General features: G+C 37.5%; 1 protein-coding gene across 1 annotated transcript; it reads right to left on the bottom strand.

Moving 5' to 3' along the window:
- Positions 1–2,168: 2,168 nt before the first annotated feature.
- Positions 2,169–24,184, bottom strand: CEP43 (centrosomal protein 43). Its single transcript, XM_071430853.1, has 12 exons — positions 23,862–24,184; positions 15,710–15,763; positions 13,792–13,846; positions 13,083–13,171; positions 11,809–11,943; positions 11,542–11,625; positions 9,839–10,056; positions 7,101–7,207; positions 6,476–6,544; positions 5,681–5,720; positions 4,941–5,034; positions 2,169–4,477 (listed from the first exon to the last, which is right to left on the bottom strand). The coding sequence occupies exons 1-12, from the start codon at positions 23,949–23,951 to the stop codon at positions 4,403–4,405; spliced, it is 1,110 nt and encodes a 369-aa protein (XP_071286954.1). The 5' UTR covers positions 23,952–24,184; the 3' UTR covers positions 2,169–4,402.
- Between the last annotated feature and the right edge of the window lie 1,566 nt (positions 24,185–25,750).

The following is a 25,750-nucleotide window of genomic DNA, read 5'->3' as shown; positions in this document are numbered from 1 at the left end:
GTTTTTAAACTTAGATCCAAGTGTAAGGATCAGCTGCAGTTATTCACACAGCACACTATTTGATTATGTTCCAAGTCCACATTTCCTAAGAGATTTCTTCAAGGACATAAGATTTAAATCCTTACAGTAGTCAATGTTAAATTACTGTATTTGCAAATGTTGGCCTTCCTCTGTGGGACAGTTAGCATGAACATAAAACACCTGCACTGATAAACTGTAGCAAAACTATTTCTACCTAGAGTGGTTTGCATGCACAGAGGCAGCCAGATGGTCTGTCTATCCCCATAATATCCAGTTTTCCACACAGAAGTCTGTTTCTCTAGAATCATGGAATAATCTAAGTTGAAAGGGCTTGGTGGAGGTCAAGCCTGCTACTCAAAGCAGAACTGACTTCAAAGCTAGATCAAGTGGCTCTGAGTCTGTCCATTTGAGTTTTGAAAATGTCCAGCGATGGAGACTTCACAACCTCTCTGAGTATCTGCTCTAAGTCCTGGACCATTTTCATTGTGATTCTTTAGATTTTATTTCATGTATGCAACTGGAATTTCTCTCACTGTAGATTGTTGTCCTCTACTGGGCACCTGTAGGAAGAGTACAGGTCTCTTTTCCACATGGTAAGCATGGAAGTCTACCTTCTTTACTTTCTTCCATCATTACCTTCTCTTCTACAGGGAGAACAATCTCAGCTCTTCATGGATCACACACCCCAGCCCCACCACCATCCTCTAAGCTCCTGTTCAAAAAAAAAATGAATCCATGCATAGAACTCTCACACTGGGGGAGCCAAGCTGAGCACAACACTTCAGGTACTGGTCTCACAAGAAAGGGGAAGTAACCACTTCCCTCAACCTGCACACTGACCCACACTTCCAGGCTTTCACTCTTCACAGCTGCCCCCAGGCCCTTTTCTGCAAAGCTGCTTTTTATCCAGCCTACCTGTCCACATTTGGCTACAGAAATGCTTGGGGAGATTCTGGCACCTAGCCTTAGAGGATTTAGCTTCAGTATGAATGAGATCACTTACCAATCTACCAAATCTACCAAAACTGCACCTCTTGCAATTCAGTTCAATTTCTTTTGGCTCTGCCTTACAAGGAAAACATCAAAACCAAAGGGCCTGCCAAAAGACATGCATCTGTGGTGCCACAAAGTTCTACCTGTGGATGAATTTTCTTCCCTGAGGAGAAGGCTGGTCTTTGTTGATAGCATTTCATCAGTGAAAATGACTATACTAAAATGAAAACTAGGTAGTAAACCCCATCTTTACCAGGATCACCTAATCACGTGTTTCAGTTGTCTCAAGAGCTAGGTGTAGTGTGTATATGTTATCAAAACAGTCTAAAGCTGATAGCAATTTTATTATATCTGGGGAAATCACTTACAAGGAAATATTTTATAAGATGGGCTGTGGTTTCCCACTTAACTTAAAAAGAGGTGGAATGCAGCAATTTCACAAAAAAAAAAAAAGACAGGTATTATTTTTATTATTCATCCTTATTACAAGAGCCATGTTAATGCTGTGAAACTGTCAGTCATAGTCCAGGTTTTACTTCTGAAAAACCACAGAATTTGTTAAAAACATTACAGAGAGAATTTAACAAAATAGAGTATTTCTAACCAGACCTAGTTGATACAGAACTGCACAGAGCAGTCATTGGTGTCCCTCTCCAACACTTGCTTCTCTGCTCACAGAAATGCTCCCATCTTTTTATTGACAACCAGGGCTCTGGTTGTCAATTCTAACATCTGAGGTGGGGTACTCAACTACATTGGTCCTTCTGGGGGAAGCCTATGTGAAATACTAAACAATATGGTTTGAAATATACAGTGAAACAAGGATTCAAGGGAGCTTAACTTGTCACTTATGTTTAAATACCTCTAACAATGGTAAACGAGACAAAATTTTCCCAATCAAGATTGTTTGGTTTCTTTCCTTTGTTGACTCATAAACCACCTGACAACTTGGGCTGATACCACTAATGTAATTCTGTCAAGTCTTAACCAGATTCATCATCAGAATTGCAAGATCCTTTGGGCTTAAAAGGATTCTCAATTGCAGACTGGCCTATAAAAAAAAGCATTTTTCATAAAAACCCCTCAAATCTCATAGAGCTTCCTTAATTTATCTAAATGTTAAGATTTCTGGATCAACAAGTCTCAAAACACAATTTAGCCAGCACAATAGCTTTATTTCACAATTTGAATTATTATACACAATTCAGTAAAAGTTCACAGGAGGAACAGCATGGAGACGTACCACTTTTTGGTATTTCCTTCAATTACAGCCAAAGTGCAAGGTCTCCAATTAACTCCCAAGGTAAGAGAACAATACTTGGCTGTTAACACAAGTCATGTTAACACTTAAAATATCTAATTAGTTAATGAAAAGGCCACATCTTCAAATGCAATTAGAAGTATTTTAATAAAGTTTTGGTTTCTTTTGGTATGATAAATTGCCACATATCCTACAGCTAACAGGTAATGGAACATCATGTTTTCCCAAGGCATGTAAGAAAGCAAACAACACTGCCTCTGCATTATTCCATACACCTTAAAAATGAATGCCAAACGCAACTATTCATGTGAAATTTTATTTCCTTCAGACATGCTGATACTCTTCTTAAGAAAAAAGAAGGAAAAAATAAAGGAAAAAAAGTCTAATCCAAAATTTTCCATATACATTATCTTGAGGCACAGGTTCCCCTAACCTTAAATGAATTTTTACATAGGCTATATCATATGTTACAGTATTGTTCCTATCTGAAGTTATGGCACATTGACTTCCTGGGGTGAAAAAAATTCTCCTCTGTGTTCAGCTGCTACAATATGGCACATAGCTAAAAGTCAACACCATGACTAAATACTCTGAATTTTGCTGGCTTTTTTTGGGGTGCACATAAATAAAAGGCACACTTTTGCTGTCTCCTCTCAAATCATTTATGTAATGTACAAGCCTAACTTCCTAGCACTGCTCCAGGCCTGCTGGCCCAGTGCAAAAAAACATTTCAGTCAGCTTCTAGTGCTAGTAGCAGCTTTAAATGCTTCACCAATGGCTTTAGTTTAGCATGCTACTTCCACTGTGGTTACTACTTATGACAGGCCAACAGTGTTTCTGAAAAATAAAATTACAAATCTTCAAAAAAAGAAAACTAAGTTAAAAATAAAATTATTTATATTCACTTACATGTCTATTTTCCAGATGTGTTCACAATGTTCAGAAAGTGCACATTTTGAAGTCTTGTTTCAATATTACAAATGTCCATGACCTACACATTATAGCAGTGCCACTTGAAACAGTATCATTGAAGAACTGTCAACCGTGCCAGGACTGACCCTGTTCTGCAAGAGCATCATGAAAATACAAGAATTTGCTCTTAGCTAGAACTTAGTGTCCATAATGTCTTCAGTATGGTATTTTTAAATATTTGCATTGAACTTTGTACAGCAGTCAGAATCTGAAAAGCAGAAGTTTAGTAGTTTCACTTTTTGGCGCTCATTTTTACTTAAAATATTTTTCAAGAATGAAAATGATCTTACAGCACATGAAGAACCCTCAAAAATAAAAGCTCCACTAAGTATTACACACTGTTAAAAACTTACCCCATAAGATTTAGTTACTGATTTGTGAATCCTTACAAAATTATTTTTCGTGATTTAACAACAGATAACATTGATGAAATTACCATATATAAAAACAGCTTAGGTCTTAACATCAATGGTCTGACAAACACATTTAAACAAGAATATTCTGGGTTAAGACTAGTACTAAATTTAGCTCCTAAATATAGCTAAATTTAGGTTTAAGAGCTTAGATACTCTCAACTTAATATGCCTTTAAAAAAGGTAAAGTCCAACTTTCAGAGGAGTCTGTAAAAGAGCAGTTTCAAGTAAGTCTGGAGTAATCAGGTATTGTGGCTAGAGTTACCATAAAAACGGACTACATGCTGACTTGACAAGGTTGTGTTAAAAGAAGTGTGAGTTGAACCACTACCTTTGAAGGTTCTTGCTTTGGTTATCTTTAAAAAAAAAAAATCTGACTGTTAAAATAACAGTGCAAGTTCACTATAAAGCCACATGCCTCTTTCTCGATGTTCTCTTACCAGTTGGTTTTTATTATGTCCACTGCCAGCAATGGACATTCTGCTTGGAAAATCCACCTCCTTCTGTGAAAGGTTTGGCTGAATCAAATGAAGAAAGTAATCCTGATATCAGACTCAAATGGGAACACATTATTTCATTTAGTTCTTGTTCAGAATATTTAAAAACCTTCTTCACCTACAGTATATTTGAAACACAAGGCACAAGTAGGGAGTGGACATTCCAGCAAAAGGTGATTGTCTGAAATTAATAGTCCACAGCAGTCTTCTAGTCCAGCACAATGAAAGATTTTTGCTGTCCAATTCTATGCCACGTCTTCTAGATAATCTGCAACGTCGCTTAACTGAGAAATGGTAAGGTCTTGTGTGATGCTTTCGAGCTAGAAAATAAATAAAATTGCAAACTCAGAAATCACAAAAACAGTATTATGTCACGTATTCCTTCATAAGCTTTCATATATCTTTTAGCCTCAAGCTCTTTCAGAGATTACACAATCCTTTAGGAGGTACTCAGACAGATCTGGAGATACTGGGGTAAACCTTTGTATGTTGGGCACTGAGCCAGCTTCAAATACATTTTACACACGTAGAAAGGCCCAGTGAGTTATGCTAATGAACAACTGTTGCAGGGTTTTTGTTTTGTTGGGATTTTGTTAATCAATATAGCATCTAACTTAGCAAGGATATTAGGTGTAAAAACCAGAATGTAACTAATAATGGACCTTAACATACAACCTAGGAACTAAGGATAACAGCATGTTACTTCACAACATAGAAGGTTGGAAACAAAGTCAAGAAAAGATCAGAAGAATATAAAAACCAACAATTCAAAAATAATCATACTTTATCACTGGCATTTGACTCTTCTGTTCCCACAGAAAGTTCATCTATTTCTTCACCAATACTGATGTCACTTTTTTCTGAGCGATGACTTGTACTAAAGAGAAAGCAACCATAAGCACAGAAATAAGACTTCCTTATTAAACATCCAGGTATGATATTTACTTTATACTTGGCATTTGACTGGAGCTTCACTTCCTAGCAAGTCAGATGTGAAGTTACTTAAAACTTCATAACAACTAAAGGCTTTCTACCTAAACAAAGCCATAATAAATAGTAAGAAATATTTAGGCCTCGATCATGCAATTTACAACACCAATACCTTCACATCATAAGCATGAGGTTATTAAATATTTGTTACCAACTACTCATGATGCCTTATTTTACAATTGAATATCTCAGCATACAACATTGACTAACTGCATTAATTGCGAAAACATTATTAAGTGCACGGTTCAGGAAAAACACCAAACCTCTTCCACAAAAAACCCAACATAGTATCATGCTGAAGTTAGCAGTAGGTTTTTAAGGAACTCATTATCCCTATATAAAAAGATATATAGTTTGATTGTTTTTCTAGCTGGTAACTAAATCTATTAAAATTGCAAACTGAAGTTTAAAGGAATTCAGAAAGACCCAGTGATATTGACTGTCTGCCATATTATGAAATAATTCAAATGTGCTAGTGGATATGTTTATACTGCATAAAGTACTACCCTACTGAGGTATGATGTTTCTCTTACCTGTTGAAATCATCAGCATATTCATCATCATCTCCATTTCCTAAATAAGATTTAAAAGCTATTAATCAAACAAGTTTTCTCTTCAGGAAACACAAAACCCCCCAATCTATTCTTGCACCAAAATACATGGTTTGATGACCATGTGGGAGCAAAAGTGGGAGTAAATTAAAATACTTACACTGATTAGGAAGATTAGTTATGTTTGCCATTATTTAATCTCAATATTGTTAACATAAACTGTTTCAAAACTGAACATACATTTTCAGGAAGTTAGGTGCATTGCTGAATACAAAACTTAAATACTTGACAGCTCTATTTTGAGAGAATTCTTCCATCACACCTTCTTCATATTGCACCAAAAGAAAAGCAACTTTCAAAGGTGTGGAGCAACTTTCAAAGGTGTGTAAAATGCCACTGAAAAGCAATAATACTTACCAGGCTACCTTTTACCAAAAATATAAACCTGCTTTTTTCATAGAAATCTCAACAACAAAATTCATCATTTGGTATTAGTAAATGCAAGCACAGAATGAATCAAATTTTTGCTCCATGTGTAAAATATTAACCCATGTGACACTAGTTTTCACTTTTCTGGATTTCTTTAGATCACATCTTGCTTTTAACTATATTAAGCTTCACAATCTATGTTAAATAGAATAATGTGAGTAAAACTGAAGATTTTAGTCCAATATGTGCATTTGAGTTTCTCAGATTCCTTTAAGAAGCTGCGCCAGAATTTATCAGTTATGGCTAACCAAAAATATCAGAGCTTCCTCATGTTTAGCAGTTACTTGCCTAATTCTAGTGATCCCAGCTTTGCGTTCACCAACCGCAGGTCTTTTAAAACAGAGTTTCTATCCAAATCTGTAAACAAAAGCACTTGTATCAGAAATTGGACTTGTCACTCATCAGTAAGATCCCACTTACACATACAAACTAACAATTTATAACACCTGTTCTTTTATATCAACCTTGTGTACTTTTATAGTATAGTACAGCAATAGCATATTATATTTTCACAGCTGAACTCTGGTAACATTTAAAAACTTGAGGAGTAAACAGGAATAATCTCCCACTACTCAGGGATTTACAACATGAAAGCAAACACCTCTAAAGAAGTGGTACAAATAATTTAAGGTAATACAAAGGAATAAGCCAATTTCAGTTTAAAACTGAGCAGTAGAATTATGTACTCCTTTATATACAGACAAAAAAAGGGGTGTAGGTAAGTATTTCATGTTCCAAAGCATAAAATGCCCCAGTGGTACCACAACATATCCAAATCAGTATGCCATCACTCACTAAGAAAGCACTACTGTAAAGCACAATACAACCAGAAGGGGGCCACATACTCTATCATTCTTCCAGTACAGAAATAACTTCTACAATCATCAAAACACAAAAAAATATGAAAACTTACTATCAGACTCCTTTAGCAAAGGTGCACCAGTCAGGGAGCTTAACCCACTTTTTAGAGCTGGCGCATCAGAAAGGGATGCTAGACCTCCTGCTTTAGCCTCAGTTTTCCTGTAAAAACCAAATAAATAAGTACTCCACTTCCAATAAGAGCTGTAAAATATGCATAATTTCTTTCTTTTCTGTTATTAAATTGTCATAAAACTAAAATAGCAGTACTACAGCAAAAAAGAGCAAGGAAAAAGGCCTATTCACTCTGCCACCTTAAAAGCAGTAGGCAGTTCACTGGCACAAGTGTCAACCACAACACTGACTGAGAAAGCCACTTTCTCACCCATGCAAAGACTTCGGCCTGTCTTCTCCTACAGACAGAGCACCTTCATCAGCATCACTATTTATGTCTAGAGGCCTTTCATCATCCCCACATGTAAATGCAGCCAAAAGAAAAAATATTCAGACATAAATTAGTACTTCAGCTCATTTTCCATCTTAAAGAGATGACGTCTGATGAAGCTATTAAATCTAAGAGCAGTTAGTTCACAGAATGAAAACCTCTTCATTATAGGAAGATAGATCTCACCACATGTTAAAGTTCATTTGGTACTACCTAGTTCAAAAGGATTTGAATTTGCAAATAAAGGATGAATAAATACAAATTAAAAGAGACCAAGATTTTCACATTTAGTATTACCAGAAGTTTTTGCTATTTTGATTCCATTCCTATGAATAATGGGCATCATTTAATCATTCATTATATCTAGATCACCAAAATATCATGTGTAACATCACATGTTAAAGTGCTTCAAAATTTTGAACAATGGGTCAGAGACCTAGAGATAATGAGTGCCTGGATCATCTCCCACACTGTCATTAGCAACTGCTTGCTCTGAACCCATCTTAAATGAATGGGCAAGATTTCCATAAGGAAATTACCTTTTTGCAAAGAAAGCAATGCTGGCAGCTGTCCTACTTATTTACCCCTTGGGACTCCTGCACAGCAGCACAAAATACCACAAAGGGGATTCAACATGAAGAATATGGGGGGCTTTTTGCGCTCTAGAAGAGTTGTCAGGAAGGTAAAAATGAGCAGATTCAGCACACACAGCTCAGCTACAAATTCTAGCTCATTTGTTGTTAACACATTCAGCATACCTTATTATGGGATGTTACCAGAATAGCTGCATCACAGTAACATTATCTGCTACAAAATACTACTTGTGGACTGTGACTCTACTACAGACACACGTAATCCGGAAGCAATTTTTTCTGTAGGGAGTTTCTCTCCTAGGAAAAAAATCCTTACTTTACTAAATAATTAGTCTTGTCTTTTGATTGTCTTTTTTAAAAGAAATTTAGTTTACCCAGTTTCAAAGAAAATTTCCGTTGCTGTCATATGAAAATGCTCAAAAAATAAGAAATTAGTAAATATTATTATTATGCAAAAGTTTTTACAGACTTTTCTAATTTACCCAACTAATTATTTAGACTACCTCCTACAATGTTAACTTTGATTAAAGGCTAGCTAAACAAGCTCTTGAGTAAGGAGGAGTAAATGCATTCAGATGCAGTTTTAATCTTGCTATTAACAATTAGAAAACAAATATTATAGTAAGGTTAGTTGTAACACACAATATTTTCCAGTGTACAGTCACTGCTCTTTGAGGAAAAAAAGTCTACTTCAACAAAAAACATCCTACAAAAACTGTATTATAAATGATGTTTCACAAAGAGTCCATTAATTTACTAGAGAGAAACCTGGTTTACCTGGCATGATTACTTTGTGCTCTACCAGAAGGATCCTATTCTAAGACTAAGCATCTACCATAGCAGTAATACAAAAAAGCTTATGCTGCTCTGCCCACTATCAGCAGAGTGGGGCAAAAGTCAATTGCCAAACTGACTTACAAATGATCCTGCAACCTCTTCCTAATGTCTGCTAAGCTGGAGCAATTCTCTGATTACTTAAGCACAGCAAAAGAACACCATGAAATGATCCTGCAGCATTGCTCAATACAGTGGTATCTAAGCTAAGCTTCAAGATAATTCAACATGATAACACAAAGATAAATTTTTCAGTTTTATAACAAAGGTGCTGTACAGTTAGTCACTAGTTCTTGTTTCAAATGGCATTTTTCAGTCATTAGACTCCATAGATGAACAATAAAAAAACCTTAGCATGCATCTGCAAAATTGGCACACACAGAAGTAACAACACTTCACTGAAAATACAAAAAGTGTTGCAATGCAAAGAGAAAATCCTCTGCTGTAAGGAAACTTGCCTTATTATTACAGTCTGTGGAGCCTGTTTGGAGCGGTTTTTGTATTCCTTACAAAGCTGTATCAATATTTAATGCACTGTCCCTGTCATTGTCCACTTCCTTTAGTGCAGATCACCACTGCAGGTCTGTTGCAAGAAGGAACACTGACGTCTGTGCATCACATATGTTCAATCCACCAAAGAAACAGGCTAGGGACATTAGAAACCCTACCTGATGCACCTTAAGGTAATACAGGTTTTTCTACTCATACCACCTCCAAGAGATCCCAGAGGACACTGTGCATAGAATAGAATAGAATCATGGAATAGAACAAAATCTGAGACGTGAATATTTTGGAAACAAAATGTTCCAGATCTGAACACTTACAAAATAAATAATCAAATAACTAATAGCTCTCAAAGGTCTGCATGCCTACAGAGGACAAAATAAACAAAGTATGAAGAAGAACATCCACTTTACCTACCAGCTGAAAGTTCTTTCTGGTTTGGGTACAGGGTCATCAAAGAAAGAATCTTCCTCTACATCATCTTCATCCACAACTGGATCACTTTTTTCTTTGGTATTCAAGTCTTTGTTTTCTAGATGAGAATCTAGTTTTGTTTCATTAGGCAAAAAATGAATACTTCTTTTGCTTGCTTCTCCTGATGAGATACTTGTATCACTCTGAGTGTTTTCAGCAGCCTTGAAAGATAAATACAGGAGTGAGTATTCATGTCATGTAATACTAATACTAATACTGTAGTGTATACATAAATGCACAACACATAACATACACCAACCATCACTTCTTAAAATATTACCTCAAATTCCTGAAAGTATGAGCAAGTTCATTAGTATCATCAATAACCAGAAAAACATTGTTTTATAACTTTAAAAAATTTTCTTTAGTGCTGCTGCCATTAAAATCTTTTGTTCCATCCTGTGCATTCCTATGCTATCTACATCACTTCTATTATAAAAGCAATTTTAAAATATCTTGGTTATCAAATAAAGAAATTATGGACAGACAAATTCTTATGCTTTATTCATGTTATTTTGCAACATCTCTACAAACAAAGGTTCTTATTTATAGCCACAGTCTTCAAAAGAAATCAACTTAAACCCATGAAAATTACTCTAAATTCCGTATTAAATGGTAATCTTTGCAATATAGTATCAGGTTTTAAAGTAATTAGCATAAGAAAACTGGAGTTACTGACACATTCTCTCAAATACTAAAACCAAAAATGACAAAAGCGAGACTTTAAAAGTACGTAATTTTCAGTTTTCTTCTCATGCTCATGGCTCAGTCCTAAAGTCTGGTACATAAGGACAATTCCATGTGCAACCTTTCACATCAAGTCATACAACTCAAGTGTAACTTTGCATGGCTTTGTGGCCCAAACAACAATATTCTAATTTACCTAGATAATCAAGGTGCTGAGAAAGAAAAATGTTTTTATATTATTACCTAGCAAGGAGTACAGCTATTTTTACTTTCTCCTAGACTTATTAAAATTAAGCCAGTAAAAGATTTACTACGTTAGCTTCCTTTCTACAAACGAAGAGCAGTACAGTTTTGAAATAAAACAAAAAGTATTATTTAATCCAGATAGCCAATATGTATGCAGATTGTACAGTCTGAAGTATTTTTTATCAGTCATTAACTTTTTGTTCAGAAGGCTGAAGCCAAATTTTCAAGGCCATGAAAGTTAAAATCACCTTGGGTAGGCCTTTTTCATACCAAGGCTATTTTATCTCAGTCACAGAATCACATTCCATCGTTGGCAGTAGCTCAGTTTTTCTAGGGCAGGAAAAAGTACTTAAACCCACAAGTGGTAGTAATAAAAATATTTTGATTTCTTATCCAGAGGAACTGAATTGTTTTTAAAAATTAAGAGCTTTATGATAGCCTGGCTACAATAAAAGGGAAGTTACAGCTACTTTTCTGTTCTGGGGCCTGTACTATGTCATGCCAGGAAAGTATAAGCACAAAAGTTCATCTTTGCTTGGAATCATAGTTGAAAGTTTTGCTGAGTGGAATAAATATATTCAAACTGCAGATCATTTAAGTGAATGCTGCAGTTTCATCGGAGTCATACGCTGTCATATCTGCAGTTTCATAGGAGTTCTCTCTTTTACTCATCTCACAGATGTTACAAAGCTTTTTATTATGTACAGTCTTACCTTATTTGGTATAGAGTGTGCACTTGACTGTCCATCAGATGATTTTGATGTGGGGCACTGGCTGTCACTTAGAACTGGAGCCACCTAAGAAGTTTCAAATAGGCACTTACTAAAACTTATATTTAATTCTGTAATAACTGGAAATATAATAAAGACCTGAAATAGTATAATAGTACAACAGCCAAGTGTTCACAATTTCAATTTCTTTTTCATCATTAAAAAAAAATAAAAACTGTAAGAAAGAAATTTCAATTTAGTATTACTTACTTCTCCACCACCTGAAGTCTTCTTCTGCTGACACTTCCTAACAACCTCCAACAACAGGGGGCCACCCACAGTACCTTCTGCTTCCATAATTCCCAAATCTCGAGCTAAGTTTTCTCGACCATCAAGGCCATTTAGCTGGGGGGACAACAAAAGAAAAAAGAATCACAACATCAAAATAACTGTCAGAGAACAAAAGATAAATTTTGTAATACAAAACAGTCTTATTTAACACAGCTCTACCTGAACTAAACAGTGAAATGGACACATTTACTGGAAAACAGAAGGGGGTGTTTCAAAGAGCCTTTACAATGCAAATGAAGCACTGCCCCCAAGAGTGAGTGGCAACACAACACAAAGTGTGGCTGTTTTTATTTGTTTCTATTTGGTAGCATGAACATGAATCTTTGTACAGATGTGTTATTACTAGAACTAATTATGTGTTACTAGAACTAATGTGTTATTACTAGCAACTAATTTGGCTAAGGATATTTGGCAAAGAACAATGTTATATGGGATTTTCTTTGAATAAGCCCCTAAAAAGAAACATGAATTTCTGAGAAACAGAAGTCAACTAACTAACTGATTTGAAAAAAATTGCTTTTTTAATATATTAACTATTTAAACCAACTTCAAGAAAAAAAAAAGTACTTCAGATATAATGAGAAATTCTGCAGTGAAATGAAACTGCTTCAAACCCAAAATTATTAAAACCTTTATATCATAAAAAGAGACAAAGATGGTGAAAACCCTCTAATTCAGTACTAAAGCCTTAAAGCATTAGTTGAACCACATGATCACTGTAGGTCCCTCCCAACTGAACTATTCTATTCAATCATTTTTTGTCAAGTATATCTGCACAAAGTCCTTTGTGTCACTGAAACTTCTTTCAGAGCAGATGACTGACATTATTTTAGTTTTCATGTAATGATACTAACTTAATATTATGACATAGTAAAGTTAGTGGTAAAAAATGTTGCAGGGGTATGAAGGATTCATATACTATTACATGATTCCACAAAAATTATCAGCTTGTTAATTCAAAATTAAATTACTATCTAGCACTGATTTTGATAAATAGAAATATTCACATTAGCCCACTTTCCTGAAAAATGTATTTTCATTACACTACAGCACCTATTACAGACAAAACATAAAAACAACAGTTTTAATAAAAACAAATAAGTGATTTAAATAAATCTGCCATAGCTTCAGCATTCATTGCCATGCACTTCAAACAGTGAGCATTGCATACAAACAAACAAATCAACACTTACCGTGCTTGATTCAGGCTGAAAAACAGCTAAAGTAAAATCAAGATTGAAAAAACGTAGAAATTCTGCAACAAGACCTGCTACCAAGCGACCTAAAAAGAAAATAAGAAGAGTTAAAATACACCATACAGAAACAAATCAAATTTCAAAGATTTAACACCAGCACATATGGCTTCAGTATGGACATAGTTTAGACTTTCAGCAAACTACCACCTCATAACAAGTGTGTATACCAACTCCCTTATTTTGAATTGGCCATCATATAAAAATCATTTAAGCCAGTAATACTGCAAGAGCTTTAAAGACTGCTTACAAAATTTATGTGCAGCATTTTTTTAAACTATTCACCTGTTTTAAAAACATAATTTTGACATTTGTCACATATGTGCATTTACTCCTGCATCTCTACTCTTAGTTTTCACTGGTTACTGTTTCTATTGGTCTAGAAAGTCTCTGAGTTAGCACAACCATAAGGCATTGTGAAATATTAACTTCAATGCCTTAATCACCTTAATTAATAATATACCTTCAGTAATATTAACTTTAAAAATTACAGATTTAATTCTATTCTGAACAAGTAGCAATTAGGACATCTGAAAGGAACAAAAGCATACTTAGTGTAATGGAGACTGCACTATTAATAAGAGTCAAAGATTTAATCTTTTGTCTCCTATTTTTATTATCAGAAGTATATAATAAACAAAGAACTTACCATCCTTTGTACCTAAAAAACTTTTCAAGCTTTCATTTACCAGAGGTGCTTTGTTCTGTCAAAAAGCAAAAACCAAAGAGCAATTAGCGTCATCTACATGCTAGCAAGAAACTGAAAACCACAGCAAACTAATGTTTGGGTGTACTCTGCTGCACAGTGATGCCCTGCCCATGTAATTCACTTAAAAATTTACCTTTGTATGAATTCTATAATTACAAGTAAAAGTTTTGTAGCAATAAATTTGTTGAGGCAAATTAAATTTGTCTTGGAGCTAAAGTAATTTCACCAAAATTCTTAATACCATACTGATTTTTATTTATCTAATAAAGACTGAAGAGGTAAGTTAAGCAGGCAATTTCCCATGCTCCTCCTCTAATATAGTGCAAAGTTTAAGGCAATTCAGTTCAGCCTTTTAAAAACTGGAAATTTACAAATCTTCCAGGCGAAGTGTGGACGATGCTGATTATCAGAACACAAATCAATACTAATCATCTATTAATTAAAACACCTTCAAAGATATTATGAAAAATGCTTTTTTCTCCCTTGTTAGGTTTGCCCTCTTCAATTTTTAAACAGAAATAAATCAATATGCTATGTCTGGGTTTGTCAAAATCATTCTGGAATTTTTCAAAACAAATTCTAAATGCCATTCCTAAGATGGAATGGGTATCCTGGGTAAGAAAAGGATCAGTTATAGGTATTTATCACTACAGTTGCAAATGCTAACACACAATAAAGTGCTACCTGAAAAAAGGAAATATTGCTTAATATTTTGAGAATTCAGAGTCGTGGTGAGTATTAATATGTCACCAGTATCAGCAGTGTAAATTTAAAATATCATGATACTTTTGAGCTTTTTGAGAAATGGTAAGCTGAAATGTACTGTAGCAAATCTCTCTTCACGTTACTTGAACTATTGCTATTACTCTCCAGGTAGTGTGGGAGGTTGTTCTCTGGGTGCTCTATAATATCCTGAAGCTTCCCATAAACAGAGGGCACTGCTCTTCGACATTACTATTCCACCACATCTTCTTCAGCTACCTTATGTTAAATTTCTGGAATATGGAATCTCATATCATAGAGTAACTACTTCCCATCCTTACTAACATCCCAATATTGTCTGTTTCAGTAAGCATTTTTTCAGATAGAGCTCAACCATCTAACCAGTAGAGGAATAGAACATTCCTCTCCTTTTGAAGCAGAGAGGCTGGACATACATCACTCTCTACTCCCAATTCTAGAAATTGGAAAGACAGAGGAAATGAAGCAAAGTCAGCAGTAGGAGAGGTCACAAAACTGGTATCTGTATACCACAGCAGTACTCTTATGCAACCATGTATCAGTATGTTATTCCCTTAATATTAATGTATTGCAGAGGTGTCAGTACATAGTCCATCTCTTCATTAAGAATTCATCCTTAAGTATTAAAGCAAATTATCCTGAAGCAAGCCTACAACATCCTTATGGGAAATACCATAAGCATTAGCACACTTGGCATTTTACTGGACTAAACTGCTTTTGAAATACACTTGTCAAAACACCCCAGTAAAATATTTTCAATTTCAAAAGAAATTATTCTGATTTGATAAAATCTTGATCAGTCAAGTAGATATCTTTTTTAAAATACGTATTTGATAGGGAAAACATTTAGCTATTCTGGTCAACTGGACAGAAGCCATATAAGCTCAGCAGAGACAGACACTTAAAATTATAATTTCAAAAAGCTATTTAACAATTCCTATTTTTAAACATCAGGAAACACCCTGATAGTCCTGTTTTGAGTTCTTTATACATCTTATGCAGAAATACATCTTTTTATCTTGTTATATTTTACAAATAGAAAGTATTAAAGCTATTACATTTAATTCTACACAAAGGATTATTTTTCTTTCTGATTTGTTTTTTAAGGTTCTCTTACCTCTACTTTCTCTTGTTCTTCTAATGCCAAAAACACAGCTGCTCGTAACTCCGCCTGCCAAACAAAAAACAAAACAAACAGCATTTCTACAAGCACTTTTTTCCTAAGCAAACAGGATGCAAAGAGCTAGCAAGTAGCTTTACAGCTATTTGTTTCTCCTCAAGCAACTTGGCATGGACTGTAATCTATATCAGTGCAATTAAAACACTTAAGATTACAGGCAATGTTACTTGAGGCAGAGAAATAATAGTTTCCACTCTGAGAACAAGGCAGGGGGCAGCATAATTTGATACAAGACTTCCTAAATTATTTCTTTGTACATAAAAAGATTCCAAAGTACCTAAATTATCTTCTATTACTTTCTTTGACAGTTAAACATCCATCTCTTTCAGGCAGCTCCAAAACACCTACTCTTCATTTACAATTCACTCAGGAAATATGTACAAACAGGCCTTAATAACCTGTTAAAAACTAAACATTAAGATATACAAATTGCTCTGATTTCTTGTCAGATTACACTCAAAATCCCAGAATTTCTCAAGGAAAAGAACACGATCACAGTCATTCAAATACTCCTGGTAGTAATGGTTTACCTACCTGATTCTAAATGTATTATAATAAAGAATCAGAATTCTTCTAAGGACTACTTTGAATATTGAAGCTTAAACATTGCCTACATTTTAAAATTTTTTGTTAAGCCCTACAATTCTTCTACTTTGAATGAACATGTCAAATGGACAGCATAAATTTGATGAATTAGTCTGCCACTTTCATCAACTCTTAATCTTGACATTTTAAAGTAAGTCAGTAGATAACACTGCAGTAATAAACTAGAACAGACAGCATATTAAAATTTTCACTACAGCAAGAAAAAATATCAGAATTTAAAAGAAAGATTTCTTTACATAACTAAGAATAAGACCAATATAAAGAATGTCTGGACTTTCTCATATATATTACAAGAGGTAACTAAACATGAAGTAATTAAAAGCCAGTGGATTGGACCTAGACGAGTGGAGCAGGCAAACAATCCCAGTTAACCAAAAAAAAAGTGACAGTTTTACTGGTCCCTCCCACCACAAAAAATAAAACCAAAAGGAAATGCCCACCCATAAAAAAACCCAACGCAAAAAACCCCAAACCCCACCAAACAAAAAACCAACCCGCCCAAAAAAATCCAAACCCAAACACCTCTCATGGGAAAAACAAACACTTCTTTTTTACGGAAACTCCTCATTGGACATCTTATTGAACGACAAAAAATAATGCAAAAAAGCTAAAAGATTTCCCACCAAAAGAAGAGTAAAACACTAACAACAATATGCAACGTCATACTGACACTGCAATCACATTTTTTCAGTTGCTGGGATTTTCAAACAGAAAATCCTCTTATATGTAATTAATTAATTTATTATTCTTACCTTTTTTTCAGATGTTGGGGTACAGCTGTCAATTAGTGAGACCCTTTACACACCCCATTAACTTAAATATTACTCTTACAAAATCAGTTTTAATTTACCTTTGCAACCAACAGCTAACAACTTGTTTATTTAGTCTTACCTCACTAAGATAAACCTGAAAGCAAGGCTTTCTTTGTCACTTAGGCCACAGAAACCAAATATATTTACATAAGAGGATAATAAAAATAACAAAGCATTCCTGACTGGCTGTTACAACCATTCAAAATAAAACACACCAGTCAATGCATGTGGGTAGGGGTAAACCCCTCTAAGGGTCTGGATCATGGGACTGGAGAATTAAGTTGTCTGAAAACAGTTGCCAGTACATCAGCTAATCCAAAGTCTGACCTGTTTTAAGATTCTGGAACAATATCAAACTGTCACTTTTTTTTTGGTTAACTGGATTGTTTGCCTGCTCCACTCGTCTAGGTCCAATCCACTGGCTTTTAATTACTTACATACTATCCCCTCAAGGAAAGTTTACACCACTACTACAACACACTGACCTTCATCCTTTATGGTGGATACTGGTCAGATCATAGCACAATACTCTCAAAATATCATCTCAATAAATTTAGACAAAGAACTACACACTAGAATTTGTGTGAAGTTAAAGCAGTAATGCTCAACTTCATGCAGAAGAAAGTAAAAAGCAACAAATAACAAAGCTGAGGCCAAAGGAATAATCACCCTACTACAAGATGAATCATACTACACCAGTAGGATGGACAATGTCATATAGGCTTTTCAGGACCTGAGGCCAGTCATAGCAAATTTGAACACCAGAGACTGAGATCACCATCATCAGGTACGGCAACAGCAATTTGCTCCCACTGGCAGATATGAAGGTTATAACTACACAGGTGAACACCGTAAGTGGATTAATCTCACACTTCTTTTGTTTTTAATTGGTATGAACAGATTGAGTTTCTCTTTGCCCTAGTACCCTTTGGCACCAGTCCAATACGTGTCTCATACATTGTTACAATCTACTCTCGTCATTTTCATCATTTCACCATTCCACACCGCTTCATTCTGCTAGCAGTATTCAACACAATCCAAATAACACTCTGAAGAATTTTGTTCACCGTCTAGTAGTAAAGCAGACCAAAGCCTGATATTCTAATTCCCCGCCCATATTCTTTCTAAGTCTTCAATAAAACAGGATTATATCAACAGAGACAGATGTTGATGAGTAAGTGTCTATCACTTCTACATCCATCAAGCCTACAGACTTCTTTCTCATACTGTGAAAGACACCCATTCTCTTCTATCCCTAAGAAGTTTTATCAGGCAAGAGCTCATGTCAATGAAACAGAAATTTGGTCTCACTCAACTTGGCTAAAACAAGTAAAGCTATTATTGTATATGACAAATACTGTCTGTGTTAGAGAAATGGATGGGTCAGTGTTTTGAAACAAAATTAAATTTCCCGTTTTCCTCACAGGCATTTACAGCTCATCAGACAACACTAGTTTTTACTGACTGTTACTCTACTATAAATCAGAAATTGAAGTCCATGAAAAAAAGCATGTTTTCTGCACTGAACTACAGTATCCCTCTTTAGAACCTGGGTAAATTTACCCTATTCCAAATAGAGGCGCTTTTGCATGCACCCTAAGGACTGTCCATGAAAAGAAGCTCCCTCAATCTGCAGCTCCCTGGAAAAGAGGGTAACAGCTCTTACTCTCTCAAGAGTTCCCCAAACACACTTTTTAGGTGGCATCTCATAAAACGCCTTTTTAATTTGGAAATATGCTTTTAATTTGGAAATAGCAGATATTGGATGAAAAGTGAAAGGATAAGACAGAGACCATCCAGGACAGAGACCATCCAGGACTGAGTGATTACCTGTAGCCTGTAACTACCTCCCACTTGCAGATTCCAATATGTATAATATTTAGCAAGTCCATGGAGTTTCTAGTTGGTTTTTTGGGGGGTTTGGGTTTTTTTAATAGTATTTGTCTTTGATTGTGCTAGAATAGATTTGTCCAGGACTTAAACAAGAGATCTGATTTTCCTAAGACAAAACTTGAGACAATATTTTCCAGCAGGAAAATACTTGTAAACTTTTAACACATTCCTACACCTCAAAGCACATAGGCACATCAGTGGCCAAGATGATTTCTTATAATAAGGAAAAACTATGGCTTGCTCCTTGCATTCTATCTCCTTTGTACAGCTACACAATTCACCTTCAATCCCAATATCCCAACATCTTCCAAAGAGACCTCATCAAAATATTTTTTCCTATCAAACTTTATCTGTATTTTCTGTTGCTGGGGCAATATTTTCTATTGCTGGGGCAATACTTCATATGAATGAGCAATGGTTTCCCAACACTGATCTCCAAATGCTGTGGAATACTAGGTAAAAAAGTGAGAACTTTAGCTTCATAAACTGCTTTGTACCTATAGCACAGCTGAGTAGGACATTGTCTGCTAGCTAACAGAGCCTTGCTGTCTGCTTCGTTCATCTCTCAACATTTCTACAAACCCTTAGAGTTCTGCAGCTTTTGCAGAGGAAGTTCTGGGCTTCTTTTTTCATCCAAGACTCATTAGCAGAAACCATAATATAAATTTCAGCCTGTCAAACGCATATGCTACCACTCTTTTCAATCCACTTCAGCAAGCTGAACACAATTTTTGAAGCCATACAGGCAAGCGTTGTGTATTCCCTAAGAAACAAGGGGTAGGCAAGTTCAGCAAGTGCCAATACGGGAGACACTTTAGGGATCTGCTAAAGGTGGGCCAGTTGGAGGTGCAAAATCTCCTGCAAGCTTGCACTCCTAAGATGTGCATCAGAGGATGGTGTGGCTAAATGTGTGGTTTAGGGAAGTGAAATGATTAAAGTAATGTATAAGATTTCTCAAAGACCTTCCAGCTAAAGCACAGGAATGTGTAACCACCATCTGCTCCAGCACTGCGGAACAGCCCCATGTATGCCCAAGCATAAACCATCTCTTGCATTTGTAAAATTTGGTATGGCACATGGGCACCTTTCTGCACAACTTTCAGTATCTGCACTTCCTAACTCCAAAACAACTGTCATACCCCTTGGCAGATCGAGAGCAGATGCATTGCTCTGGAAAGAGACATGGCAGAACACTGACCTGTTTAACTGCTGGTGATCAAGCCAGGCTAAACCTCTGTGTGCACCAGAATAAACACCTCTCCCAGTCTACATGCATCACAAATCCAAGGCTGGTGTCAAACCATAACCAGGAACATCTCTACCACCATTACTCAGTAATACCCTCCCTGTAATCTCCATCTGCAAAATCTGTAAAGGTTCTCATCCTTGAGCACATGGTGGGTATGCTCTCTCCCCCTGCCTGCCAAACTTTGGAACCTTGGCTAAGTGACTTAAAGGACTGATTGTGCACACATAATCCCCTAGACATAAACAAACCAAGTCCTGGACTAGGAGTAGAACCAGTCATACTTAGGCTCCTCCCTGAGAATAGGATGAGGACCATATTGACATTTAAATGTTAAATTTCAGCTAGTTTATTTGAAATTAAAAATGGTTCTATTTCACTTTGCTTATAAAACTAAAAAGAAACAGATATTAGGTTGACTTTCTGGTATGAAGGGCCCCAAAACAAACAACACACCACAACATGCAGAAAACAGGAGGTTACACTGCAGAGTACAGCATGCTCATCGTGACAGTTAATAATTGTAAGACATTTAAAAGCACTGTTCATTACCGTACATGGATCAAAGATGCAAAAGCAAACAGGAGCATGTGCACATGCTCATATTAAAAAATGGCACTTTGATCCTCTCTAACATCACACCACTTGCCTGTACCTCAGGTGTCCAGGTTTTGAAGCAAATTAGTAAGAAATTTGCAGTACCACCTGGCCAAAAGCTTTACTAGGCATGTGACATCAGTGATGCTAACCCTCCTCACATAACTGTAGCAACAGTAAGTTCCAGAGAAGATGCAAAATTCAGGTAATATAGACTTAAATTATTCCAAAGCAAGAGATTAAAATATATAAACCAAAACAAAATAGGATAACAAAGAAACACACAAGAAGCATAATGGCTCCTCTTGCGCAGATGATGACAGCCTCCCTAGGAGAAAGATCACATTCTCTTCAAGACAGAACACCCCTATTTGTACACTATCCCACAGAAACAGCGACAATTTTCACTGAAATACAAATATCTACAGTTACATTGTGTGTTTACAGAATTCATTTGAAAGCTGTTTCATTCATGAGACTAATTCCAATAATCAACAAACTATATATAGTATACATCTGTACTATATACATATATTAATGTGTGTGTATACATATACACACATACTACATTTTAGAGAGTACAGGAAATTCTCAACTGCAAGCAGTAAATACATTTCTAGAACTTCCAGTTTTTATATTGCTTTATTAATTACTTCAGTGCTCAAACTTTAAGACAAATATAAAAATTATGAACAAATTTTTTAAAATGCCATAAGTACATTTTTTCAGCTAAATAACTTACATCAACACCAATGCACCCAAGAAATTAATCCCAAAATAAGAATAAACTAATAAACTGCAACCAATTATATAATCATCTCTTATTAGAGAATTAAATTATGACAATAAGTTTCTTTCTAAAAATTACTCTCATTATGTTACAAAACGTGACACCCTGATACATTTCATCCACTGAAATAATTCCCCTTGAATTCCAACCCTTCCAATGCCTCATACCAATGCAGCTATACATTGACCACATATTTTTCCCCTTAATGTAGCTACTTCAATAAATCACAAATACTTCACTGTAGCTTTCTAGCCTCATCCATCTTGAAAAATGGTCATTCTCATTCTAAAGTATGAAACAAGCATCATTTTTATAACAAGTAAATGTTCAGTCCTACCACATAACAAAAAACAATACTGACACAAAATAGATAAGCACTATTGAGCAAAATCAAGTTTAACTAATTTTAATAAAAGGATGACTGCAACTTCTTTAATGGATGGTATAATCTAATTTCAATTCAAAGATGACAGTTTAAAAAGCTTTGTTCAATCTTAATTCTTCCAGCAACAGGGTTTTGTCAAGTAATAGAAGAACAAAATCTCTAAGTCATTAACACTGCCAAACAACACTCATCAAACTCACATGCCAATTAAGGTTTACAGCTAAGAAAATAACCATGAGTTCTTCCAGTCAAAAGCCTCAGCCATAAGCATACCAGTTATTAAACAGTAACACCTTGTATTAAGGAGAGACATAATCTGGCAAGGAGGCTGCATTTTGTATTTTTCTAAGTCATTTGCTAATTTGCCGTAACAGCAAAACCTTACGCGGTATTGGATACCGCACACTCTAAGCATTATAGAATAGTGAACTACAATACATTTATTCACATAAAACTCAATGGACTGGCAACCATAGCATGAAATTTTACATACTACACAAAGGTAGGAATTAAGAAATTTCGGTTCATGAGCTCAAGGTGACCCAATTGCCTTTCTATGCTTTTTTAAATTACAATTTTACTATCACCATACTTGCATTGTTCAATAGTAGGTGAGTGGTTAACAGCTGGCCCAAAAGGTCTATCTGACATCTATTAGAAAAGCCTCACTACTCAGAACACAGTTACTCGAGCTAGAATCTTCATTCTCTTACAGAACTTAAATAAGAATCATCCATTTGAAAGGGATGAACAATGTGGTTTTGAATATTATTTTGCTGAAAAGTCTGACTAGTTCAAAATACAGTAAACTTGAAAGTAAACACATAAAGATGCTCTCACTTCCATAAACCACTTCACTTGCTAAACTGTTCTTGATATATCAGCAATGACCATCCATCTCTGGAGACTTAAAACAGCACTGTGGATAAACACTACCATCCCTTATCTGAAAGCTACATTTCTCCTCCAGCCTTGAAGGAAACTTGCTCTCTATTATACACAATAATTATTCCCAGAAGCTTTTAATTTGAACAAGAATCCACGGAACCAATTTTCCTACCCTTTCTGACATAAGCTCAGGCTGCACCACAGAGTCAGTAGCGTGCACTCCACTATCATCCGTGTATTTTCTTATCATAGCGCTATTTGTTCCCTGTGAGCAGGCATCATCCCCCGAGAGCTTCCAGACTTGCAAGCCTTCGAGACACAACTGAAGCAACCCACACTCAAGAAGAACAAGTGCTTAAATAGCGACCCAAAACTCCCACAATTTCCTCGCTTGAAATTTTCAGTAAGGGCTTTCCCTATCGAAGCGGGGATTAACTTCACCCACCCCGTCCCGCACCACGCTGCTGCCCATTGCTTCCAGCCAGCTCGGCGGCAGCTGGGGAGCTCCTGCGGCCACTCGCTACCGGAGAGCGAACGCGCACAGCCGGGGCCGGGCTCCCCGCGCTCCGCTCGCTCTGCCCGCCCGGCGGATCCCGAATTCCCGCAGCCGCGGGGCAGCGCCGTGCCCCGCTCAGGCCCCGGGCCCTCGCACCAGCTCCACCACGAGCAGCCGGGGAACACCACGGGGAAAGCAGGCGCCACCACCAGGCCGCGACGCCGAGGCAGCGCTCCAGCCGGGAACACCGCCTTCAAGCGGGAGTGAGAGAGGACGATACACGGCAAGCCTCGGTCCTCCCACACTCCGCAGGGCCGCGAAGCGCCGCCAGCGCCAGCCGACGCTCCCCGCCGGCGGGAGGCTCTTCTTGGCCCACCTTAATCTTATTGAGCACCCCGCTGCTCTCCAGCGTCTGCACCAGCAGGTCCCGCAGCTCCGTGTCCTCCTCCGTCGCCGCGGCCGCCATCTTGCTTCTCCCTGACAACCGCCCAAACCGCGCTAGCGGCGGGACCGGCCCGGCAGATTCGCCACCGCCGGAGGAACAAGCCTAGGGCAGACCCGAGGGAACGGAGCGGATCGGGACAGGGTCCGCCCTCGGCACCGCCCCGAGAGGGGACGCAGAGAGGCCGCGGCCACCCGGCGCTTTCGCCGCCCGCTGGCGGCCGCCTGGAAACTGCGGCGGCGAACGGGCAGCGCGGGCGGCGGCGGGAAGTTCAAAGCGGGGGGGCGGTAACGGCTGAACTGCGCGGCCGCCCGCGCCCGCAAGCGGCCCCTCAGACGCGCCCGGTGTGCGCAGCTTTCTCCCGCCAGGCTCCAAACCAAGCAGCCGTACGAGGAGCGGCTGAGCTCATTTGGTCTGTTCAGCCTGGAGGAGACTGAGGGGAGATCTCAACAGTCTACAACTTCCTCGTGAGGGGAAGCAGAGGGGCACGCAGCGATCTCTTTGTGGTGATCGGAGACAGAACCCGAAGGAATGGCATGAAGCTGAGGTTTAGGTTAGATATCAGGAAAATGTTTTCATCCAGAGAGTGGTTGGGCACTGGCGCAGGCCCCCCCAGGGCTCCCCAGGGAAGTGGTCGCACCACCGAACCGGTCAAAGCTCAAAAAGCGCTTGGACAACTCCGATACCTGGCAGCTGCAGCTGCTCTGTATCCGGGCTGAGGGGCGAACAGCCCCCGATCCAGGGCCACGCTCCATCCAGCAGCTTCTGACGGCAGAGCGGACTCCGGGAAAGGTCTCACCCGCCTGCTCTGCCGCTCGCAAGGGCACCTGACGCTGAGCAGCACCAAGAGGTGCTTCTAGAGCCCTCGTTTAATAACAAGCAAGTTCCTTGTTGCTCCTTAAAACAAAAATAATAAAGCTTTGTAAATTGTGATGCTTTCTCTGCAGAACTACGTGTGCCTTTTTTCCCCGTGCTTATGATTTTTCCTGGAGAAAACTCCAATATATGAAAAATAATTTCCTAAGTTACGAATACTTCAAGGGAGCACATACAGCCCCTGGGAGAAGCAGGTAAGGCTGGTTTTAAAACACAGGGTCCACTGACTGTTCAGGGATACTCTAAAGACTTGGCCAGTCCTGTGAGGATAGGTGTCCATCCATCTTACAGGTGCCGAACACACAAGAGGTACTGCTGATGTCCTACACCCCTCCTGGATTTTTCCCCCTACATTTGCAACAGCTGTGAGGTTACTCTTGGCATGTTTTGGTCCTTTGCACTCACCTCATTTCCTCCCAGACCATTTTCTTGTAGTCACTCAATCTCCTCATTTTCTGGTTTTTTGGGGATTTTTTCAATCGCATTTCATTTGATTATATCTCCTTTCCAGAATGTTTGGAAGCCTTTCTTTTCTGTTTCGCAAGATTTTGTTTCCCTTCCTGAAAGGAAATTTCATTTCATCAGTTTTCGCACGCTTTGGAAGACACAACTTGGAGGGGAAGAGATGAGGGACATGACATGGATACTTAAAAAATACTTAAAGAAAAAAGAAAAAATCTTCACCAAAGTGAAAACCATCAAAAGGCATGGCATGCCATTAAGTGCAGGGACGTGCACCAAAGCTTGCCAAAAGAGATCCCCATTGAAATCCTAGAAACAGAAAGGCAGGACTTATAAACATGCAGGAATAGAAATACCATCAAAGGAAATAGAATTGGGGGGGGGGGGGGGGGGGGAGAAACCTTGGGAAATTTAGTGACTACAAGAAAATGGACTAGGATTACATCAGGTGCAGTGCAAAGCACCAAAACATGCCAAAAGCAACC

This window comes from Agelaius tricolor, unplaced genomic scaffold (genome assembly GCF_023055355.1).
Source record: "Agelaius tricolor isolate 1412-34295 unplaced genomic scaffold, bAgeTri1.0.p SCAF_1, whole genome shotgun sequence".
Lineage (NCBI taxonomy): Eukaryota > Metazoa > Chordata > Aves > Passeriformes > Icteridae > Agelaius > Agelaius tricolor.
The sequence above is the reverse complement of the archived record's forward strand: the minus strand, read 5'-3'. Positions and strand labels throughout refer to the sequence as shown.